The 9,338-nt window shown below is 36.0% G+C and overlaps 1 protein-coding gene across 1 annotated transcript; it reads right to left on the minus strand.

The window, feature by feature from the left end:
• Nucleotides 1-5,035: 5,035 nt before the first annotated feature.
• Nucleotides 5,036-8,179, minus strand: LOC105763711 (cation/H(+) antiporter 2). Its single transcript, XM_012582035.2, has 4 exons — nt 7,877-8,179; nt 6,767-7,753; nt 5,687-6,609; nt 5,036-5,581 (listed from the first exon to the last, which is right to left on the minus strand). Exons 1-4 carry the CDS (start codon nt 8,030-8,032, stop codon nt 5,293-5,295), a joined length of 2,355 nt encoding a protein of 784 aa, XP_012437489.1. The 5' UTR covers nt 8,033-8,179; the 3' UTR covers nt 5,036-5,292.
• Between the last annotated feature and the right edge of the window lie 1,159 nt (nt 8,180-9,338).

The raw sequence follows: 9,338 nt of genomic DNA on the forward strand, positions 1-9,338 counted from the left end.
ACAAACAAAAGCCCAAACCCGATTACAAAATCCAAAGTCCCAATTAGCCCAAATGCCTATAACCAGAACACTAAACCTGATTGGCCCAGTTACAGTGGCCCGATACCTAACCCAAAACCTAACTCGGTCCAACCCAACACCAAAGAAAATCAGAAACCCTAGGGCAGCAACGCAGCAACGTAGCATCCAGCGCCGCAGCAATTGCCCTTGCACGTGCACCATCGCCACACGCGCTACGCCTGTACACGCCCACCATCTCCAGACGCTAGTCAGACGCAGTACTGAATGCAAACAAAACACAGCAGAGAGCAAACCAACGGGATTTATTTTTATTTTTATTTTTATTTTTCTCGAGTTTTTTGATTCCTTGTAAAAAAGAAATATATAAGAACCGAAACGAATTGTATTTTTTCCACTTATGCATTCAACATAAAAGAACTCGAGAATACAAAAAATCAAAAAAGAAAGGTGATTCTCAGGGATTTCATTCCTCTCTATTTCGCTGTTTACTTAGTTCATTTCTTGGCCTTTTGTCTCTAGTTTTTATGTTCAACAATAGATGTTTAAAAGAGAAATATTAGCAGTAAAGGAGGGGGAAATGTACCTGGTAGCGCGATCCTGGCTCTCTCCGGCGTCATCGGAGCAGGGGCTAGGATCAATGAATGCTCGAGCACCTTCAATACAGAGCGGCGCTGAGTTTTTTTTTTTTCAGTTTAGGTTTTTTGTTTAATGTAAAGATAGGTTTTTAAGGTTTATTTTAGCTTTAAATGCAGGATTTAAAACGTCGCCGTTCAGAGCCCATACAATGGCACTGAAACAGCGTCGTTCGATGGCCCGACCCGGGCGGTGACCCGATCCGGGTAGGATCCGCGTCCTCTGTTTGGTTGGTCTATTTTCCTAATAGGTCCCTCGGAGTTCAATGGGATTATGGTTCGATTTTCTTTATTTTGTTTGTAATTTGTACCTTACATTTAATTCTGTATTCATTTAGGTCCTAGTTCAAACGGTGCCGTTTCTGTGATTCGATTTGGGTCATCTCCATGGTTGTGTATAATTGTTGATTTGGTTCTTCATGTTTGAAATAAATTTTAATTTAATACTAATTTAGTTTTCTTTCTTAAAATTCAATGTTTTGATACTATATTCATATATTATTTTTACATTATTTTTATTATTGGTTTAATATTATTTTTAAGCTTATTATTAGTATGATTTCTAAGATGTGATGGTTTATTCTTGTAAAATTATTATCAATATGTTTTAAATTCGCTAACCTTTTCAAAATCTTTATATACTTTTATTTTTCAAATTATTATTAATTTTAATTTTATATATTACTCTATATATCTCAACAATACATTTTAGAGTATAATTCAACATTTTGTTTTTACAATGATAGTATACGATTATTATATGTATAATTTATATGAAATTATTTTAATATATATATATATATATATATATGTGTGTGTGTGTGTGCAAAATGTGTCATAACTTGTAGCTTATAAAATTCTATTCTATGTTTTAAAAATTTTATTCATTTCTATTATTTTAATTGGTTTACGATGATTAAATTATTTTATATTAATTATTCATTTGGCTATTTGTAAGATTGATTATTAGTTTATTTGATTATTAATGTTGATACATTATATGTTTGGTTGCTCCATATTGTAAATTTAGTTGGCTATTCATCATTTGCTTTATGTATTGTTATTCAATTATATTATTTGTAGGAATTGCATTTCATTAAAATATTATAATAGTCTTATTTCAAAACTTCTAAAAAAGGCTTGGTATTCATAAGTTTTCGAGAGAATTGTGCCCTAACTTATTGAGCTTCAATTCTTCTCGATGAACTAGATAATCAAGTGTTCATTTTATTAAAACCTTACAATCATTTAAATAAAATTCTTTAGATTTCAAAATGTTGGATCCTAACTTACTGGGTGTGATATTTTGTTATCTCGTTTTTAAAATAAAGGCAATATTTGATGTTTAAGAATTTTAAGAAATCGAACCCTAACTTACTGGATTCTAATTTCTCGACTGATTTAAATCATCAAATCTCCTTTTTAAAACGTGTGATTTTTTTTTAGAAAGGGACAAACTTAATTTCGAGGATTCGAAATGTTACACTCTAACTTACTGAAGGTGACAATTTATTCCTTTGAAATAAAAGAGCTTTATAATCCAATTCAAGATAAAAGGATCGTATTTTAAAATCTTTTCAAAATTTTGACATTAAGATATTAAACAATCAATTCGGTACCAATTTTGGGCGTCACGAGGGCGCTAACCCTTCCTCGTGCGTAATCGACTCCCAAACTTGTTTTCTCAAAATTCGCAGACCTAAAATTATTTTCAAGGTGATCTGATCACACCTCAAGAAAAGATCGGTGGCGACTCCCAATTTTCATTTTTAAGTCGACAACTAAATTTTTGTTTTTTTTTCAAAAAATGCTTTCGACAAGTATCATATTGGGAGAATAGATTTATCCCAAAGAGATTAAGGGTATCCTTTGCGAGTAACATACTTATGACCAAGTCATTGGACTTCATTTCGATCTTGTCAAATGTATGGAACAGTTGAAGTAACACTATTTTTCGAGGGACGGAAGAAGGCACTAGGATTGTGTGGGAGCGGACGAAAACATGAGGGGATGACTTTAGGATTCACTATCTCACGAATGCCTTGATGATTCCGAATAACCCTAGGATCCAAAAGTGGGAGAAGCCTCCATGTGATTTCCTCAAAATTAACGTTGATGCGGCTATTATTGACAACATGACGGGATTAGGGGTGATTGCTCGAGATAGTGACTGATTAGTGTTAGGTGGTATTGCAGACTATAGGGAGAATCGGATGGAAGGGAAGTGCGCAGAGGTCGAGGCTTTGAGGGATGGGATTATTTGGGGTCGAGATAATAATGTTGCGAGGGTTATTTTTGAGACCGATTGAGCAAGTTTGGTGAACCGTATTAAGAAAGATCGAGAAGACACCACCATTTTTGGCTATCGAATGAAAGAGATTATTGGCTTGCTTGATTTCTTTACGGAAGTGAAGATTAATTGGATCAGCCAAATGAGCAATAGAGTTACGGATTGTCTTAGCAAGTTAGCTTTAAACAAACATTGCACTCTTTCGTTTGATGTAGAGTATCCTTACGATATCCATGAGCTTGTAATGATTGATTCATGTTAACGAGAGGTAGTGGCCTCCGAGTCCTTTTATTTGTCAAAAAAAAGTTTGAAGGGTGGAAAACATAGTATAATTAACTAGGGTTAGCCACACGTCTCTCCTAGCTTAACTAAGAGAATTGTTTTTCTATCAAATAAATATTAGTATTCTACTAATTTAACCAGGACTCTCCAATATCTCCCTATAAATAAATGACACTAATAGGCCTAAAAATGCACAACTTTGAGATATTGTTATTCTACCTGAAAATAGTAAGAATTTAGTTCTAAGTATAAATTTTATTTTTCGGGAATACATTTCTACCAGTTTCTAAAGAGAGATTTACTTTACTACTAAAAATAAGAAAATTATTTCTAGTTTTGTGTTTAATTCATGATTATTTGAGCCCACACTCAATGTGACTTGTGGTAGAAGAATAGCAGAGAAGGTCTTTCAGTTGAAGGTCAAGAACATCTAGGATCCATCTCGCACAAAACACAAGTACTTGTCGAGAAAAGTTCATTGTTATAAATATCAAAAACCGATTCGATTTTCAAAAATTTTTATTTTTTGCTGTGACAAAAAAACGTTTTCAAATCAGATTTTTTCTAACACTGTGATCATCCTCTTTAAATGTTTGCTAAAGAGGGTAGTAAGATTAGAATTTGGTGGAGTTGCAGAACAAATATTTTTTTTTTTGTTTTTCAGTTTATTTGTTTAGGGGGAGCTTATGTTTATTGAAGTTTTTTTATTTTGGGACTTTGTTGTTTAGATTTTAAACTTTATCTTTTGGTTCACAACTTTTTTGCAAGGGAGAATTGCATTTATTACTTATTATGAGTCTCTCAATGTTTTAGTTGCTAGTATTTTTTTTGCTTCTTATGCTTTGTCAAAAAAGTCAAAGAGGAATTCTTAGGATGCAAGTTGTGCAAGAATAGTGTAAGGTTACATGTGCCCACTTTACGATCCACAACTTCCAACCACAACTTGATACGTTTAGTTGTCAGTTTTTGGCTATTATTGTTTTCATTTTATATTTGCAAATCAGTAGCAGAAACGATTTGTTTAGGTCCAAGAATAAGAACCTATGAAGACTCTTCAAACATTTGACACAAGGAGAGTGTGACATGCAAATAACAACACTAAGGAAGAGTCTTAATAGATTTGAAGTCTTATGCATTCTCTCCAATTAGAGCTAAGAAAGAATGGTTTTTCAAATTATGAGTAAGTTGCACCTTTAAAAAGTTGAACAAAAGGCATTCAATAAGCTTATGTGATGAACAAATAATGTCTCAAGGGATGGGTGACTAAGTATAATATTTTGAAAGTTACTTTGTTTATTTGGGGAAACTGAGGTGTGAGAATTTTTATCTTTATTAGATGGTCTATCAAGACATTTGTGAAGTGATTGAGCGAACAAAGTGTATTAATCAAACTAAGTCTTTTTTTTTTCTTTTTCATTGTACAATAAACAAGTTTAAAAATCATAAGATTCTTTTTGATTTTTTTTAATTCATGAAAACTATCTATAAAAATAATTATTTAGAATTGTTTCGACCTTCTCATCTGATAATGAGAAGACAAAATTCGGATAAATACCAATACCTATTACTAGTAGAAAGATAGAGATCGAAACAAATAACTCTTGTGTACAAATGTAGAGTTGCAATTTGAGTGAAAGGGATTGGACTTAAAATATTGTTTTCTTTGTAACTTAAAATTGATTTCTTGAGTAAGATTCCATAAATGTAGATTAATTTCAAAATGCGTAAGCAACTCTTGTATGTTCAATTTTCCTAGCCTTCTACTTATTATGGCCACAACAATTATCAAATCTCAACCAGGAAAATCAAATTTGTTATAAATTTGTACTTTTCTTTGTTAATTTTTACTTTCTGGAAAATAAAACAAACTTTGATCATTCATTCTCAAGGAACTGAATTTTGACGTACCTAACAGTTCCACTATCTATCCGGAGTTTAAAAAGCTAAAGCAGAACCCTTGGCAGGTCAAGTAAACTAATCTAGAAAACTTTAATTTTACATGTATGCATGAAGGTATGGCTACATTTGCAGTAAATGAGGAAAAGGGTAAGGCAGCAAAAGTAGTAACTAGTCATCAAGGAAGCCTCCCTCAGCCTCAGAGTGCCGATGTCGTTGGATGACCAAGATGGAGCCGCTAATGTCTAGTTCTGATGAGGCCAGGAGATCCCCAACCAACCCAAGCTCTGGGCACTCCTCCCAATCGCTCATCCCAGATGTCAAGGGGCATGTTCCTCTCCCTCCCTTCCCAACTATGAACAATGAATACGAATCCGCTATTTCTCTTAGAACTGCTACCGTTTCCTGCCCACTGCTCACATACTTCTCCACAAAACCGGCTCTACCCTGTGCCACATACCTAGTCAAGACAAGAGTAGCCAATATTAAAAAAAAAAAAAAAAAAAAACACCATATATATCTATCTTAAGGCTTTCATTCCGTTGGATGCATGTACGGTACGTACCTGTTATAGAAGGTCTCCACAAAGGCATTGTCTATCTCGTTCTCTGTCCCAATATTTGATATTGCCATGATCACCTCCTCATCCTTTTGGGAAGCATCGTTAATCCATGAATTGCTGCTTCTACTTGCTGTAGTTTTATGCAGGAAGCGGATGACTGTCAAATTCACTTTACTATGCATCAAAATTCTCTTGCTACATGCTAAAGCCTCCCGATCATCAGGCCCACCAAAGAACAGTATTGCTATATTTTGCACGCATTGAGAACCATGTGGTTGTTGGAACCCTGTTTGCCCTCTGTCTACAAAGATGCCCACTGAACATGGGGCATGCCGAAGCACCTTCTGATTTATAGCCCTTATTTCCTCCATGCTGTTTTCCATTTTCCCATCTATTCTCTGGTGCTTGTGAAACGGCAGGAATATAATACACACCCGCAAGTCCTCTGCACCATTGCATACATCTTCATTTATGGTCAGAAATGATGCTACAATTTTACTCTGGTGGACCAATATTTTGGTCTCTGAGATGAAGGCATCAAGAGCGTCATTGATCTCCAGCACATCATTTCCTCCATACTCCTCTTCATCGCTGTATTGATCACCATCTTCTAGTTGATGGTACATCAATTTGCTTTTCCTTTTCTTTGGAAGTTCTACTAGATGCACCATGTATGGCTTGATGGGTGCAGTTGGACAGCCGCCTAATGCTGAGATGAGGCTAACATGTCCTGAAACATGCCTTGGGACATATACACAAGCCAATATTCTGAGCTCACTCTCTGGATTAAGTATTTCCAGTATGGTAGGATACTGAGCACTAGACTCTTCTCTGTTCAGTAAAATGGCAGCCACTGGGCCTATGATCAATGTGTTTAGCACTACTACGGTCAAAAGGAAATCATGAAGATCTGCAGCCCAGACCATCTGGAACCAAAAGAGAACAAGAAAATCAGCATTGAGGAAAGCAAAGATAACAATTTGGCGGCATAAAGTCAAGACTGTGTTCCTTTCTTCAACAGCAAGCTTTCTAAGGACTCAAATGCATGCATGCAAGCATACGTGAGATTGAGAAGAAGCTTACATTGGGGTTTGGGTTTGTATTAATGAGTATAAGGTCGTAGTTTCCCTTCAAGCAGAGTAACAAAGAAAGGATGACAGATTCATTCCATGGGATCATTAGATAGTGACAAGCAGCAAGGGTGCCGACAATTCTAGTTCCAACGCTCACCAGGATCATGAGGACAGTGAGAGCAAGAGTCAATTTATTGAAAATATTGCTAATATCAAGTTGGAATCCCGTGTAGCCAAAGTAGACGGGAAGAATGAAGGTATTTACAGAGTAAGTGAGCTTGTGCAACAATGTCCGAGCCGTTTTGCCTTCTCTAGGGAACATGAGGCCGACCAGGAAACAACAGAAAATAGCTGTGTAGCCAACCCACTCGGCATACAGAGCAAGACACGTAAGAAGGAACATTATAACGAAGATTTCTTTGTTCGAAACGAATCTATTATTCTGATTTCGTTTATTGAAAAAGTATGATAGATACTTGTTCACAAAGATAACAGCCACTGTAACAAGAGTAATAAGGATTGCACCTCCAAATCTGCCGGAGGAGGAGAAAGCTTTAAGTGTACTGACGATTGTTACACATGACATTTCATTGACCAAGGAAGAATAAATTGCCATTCGCCCTAAATCAGCCGTGTCAAACTTGGTTTCTGCAATCATCCGGATTACTATAGGAGAGGCTGAATTTGCTAAAACTGTCAAGGTAAGAAGGTAAAATGCAAATCGCTCCTTGGTGACATTGAATACCTTGATAAGTAACCAGAAGAATGGTCCACCAAACAAGCAGGCCAGAATTGATCCCCCTCCTGCAACTATGCTTACAACGCGAATGTTGCGTCTTAAATAAGGAACATCTGTTTCCAAGCCGATGGAGAACATAAATAGCATTCGACAAACGAATGAAAAGAACTGATAATACTTTGCAGCAGAAGCCTGGATGAAAAAATCTTTAACTCTTTGTATACGGGACAACAATGAGGGGCCTAACACAACGCCAGCCTGATACAGAAGGCATTCAACAATACATATATATGGTATATTCATAAAATAATTTTTTATGTATGGATAACTGCATGCCTTTAAGAATCATGAATATGGATATATATGAAGATGAATGCTTACAAGAAGTTGTGCAAAAGGTCCAGGTTGTCCCAAGGGTTTCAAGACTAGATGAAAAATATGTGAAATCACTAGAATACAAGAGACCTGAAAGCTTGTTGTGATCAAGGGGTTAAATGAGTCCGATGGTTGACACATTAGCTGTTCTGTTGCCTCCATCCTTAATTTTGCTCCTTTTTTTTTTTTTTAAGAATATCTAATTGCTGGTCTGGTCTGGTCTGGTCAAGTAGAGATACGTCGTCAGAGGCTGCCCTGCCAATTGATGATAACTCTCTGCCTTTTGTTTTTGTTTTTTTCTCTTTCTTTTTCCTCTCCCACTACTTGGGTGGGCCTCCCTCTCTGTATCCTCTGCTTTCTGATGGACGCCCTTTGTTCCCGGGGAATTCGTCATATAAAGACGAGGTCTGTTGACCCCTTTTTTTTTTCCTCTCTTTCCATGCATGCTATGCACTTTCCTAAAATTTATCTTATTTTCTTTGACTCGACTCACGCATCACCAAATATCATAAATGCCAACGGTTAAAGATAATTTACCTTTATCCCTTGCCTGCAATGGTAAAAATATATTATACTCTTAATATATATAATATTTTCATAAATGGAAAAAATATAAATTATAAAATATTAAACTAAAAATAATATAATATTTTTCAAAAACAATATGAGTGGGTCTAAAATGAGTTTGGGTTAATAATTTACGAATATGGATTGTTTGGGTAAAATTTTAGGCTCATATTTTGGGTCGAACCAAGCTTGCTATCATGGTTCGGCATTGTGTGCCACAATGCCACCATGACATCCCACTTGGCAGACCAGATGAGACTTGAGCCTAGGGACGAGAGATCCCCAATGGTGTACCATAAGGGGCGAGCGTCATGTGAGCAATAAGCAAGCAACATGGTGGTGAACCATGAGCGGACAAGATCGAGGGGGATTGTGATCTCATATGACAAGTTGAGACAAAGTGAAGCCCATGTGTAGGGCAAGTGGGCTTGAAGTAGACTTGTTTATGAGTTGGGCTGCCCACCTAGGCTCGAAGACTAATACGACGTATCTTGATACGACAAATTAAGCCCTTTTCACACTTGAAAAAGCTTGTTTTTGAACAGTGTTCAAGTCATTTTATCATTTTTCCTTACTCAGGTTACAATTTACTTTAATTGAGATTTTATTTTATTTTATGTTTTTATGAATAAAAACCTCAATTACAAGTCAATTTGAACTTAATGTTTGTTAAGGTTTTTTCAGGGACTTAATCAAGGGAGAATTAGGAACGAAGCAAGCAAGCAGTTGCAGTGTTGCAACCTTGGAAGATCAATATCACAACTTGGAGTTTTCTAACTCCCAAGGTCGAGATATCACCTCCGGTAGTTGCGGCATAGCTTGTTCTACTTAGCCTGACACCTCAAACTCGATCAAGATGGACTGACCCGAATTTGAAGCGTTACATTAGCCACCTAAATGA

The sequence above is a fragment of the Gossypium raimondii genome, chromosome 12 (assembly GCF_025698545.1).
Source record: "Gossypium raimondii isolate GPD5lz chromosome 12, ASM2569854v1, whole genome shotgun sequence".
NCBI lineage: Eukaryota > Viridiplantae > Streptophyta > Magnoliopsida > Malvales > Malvaceae > Gossypium > Gossypium raimondii.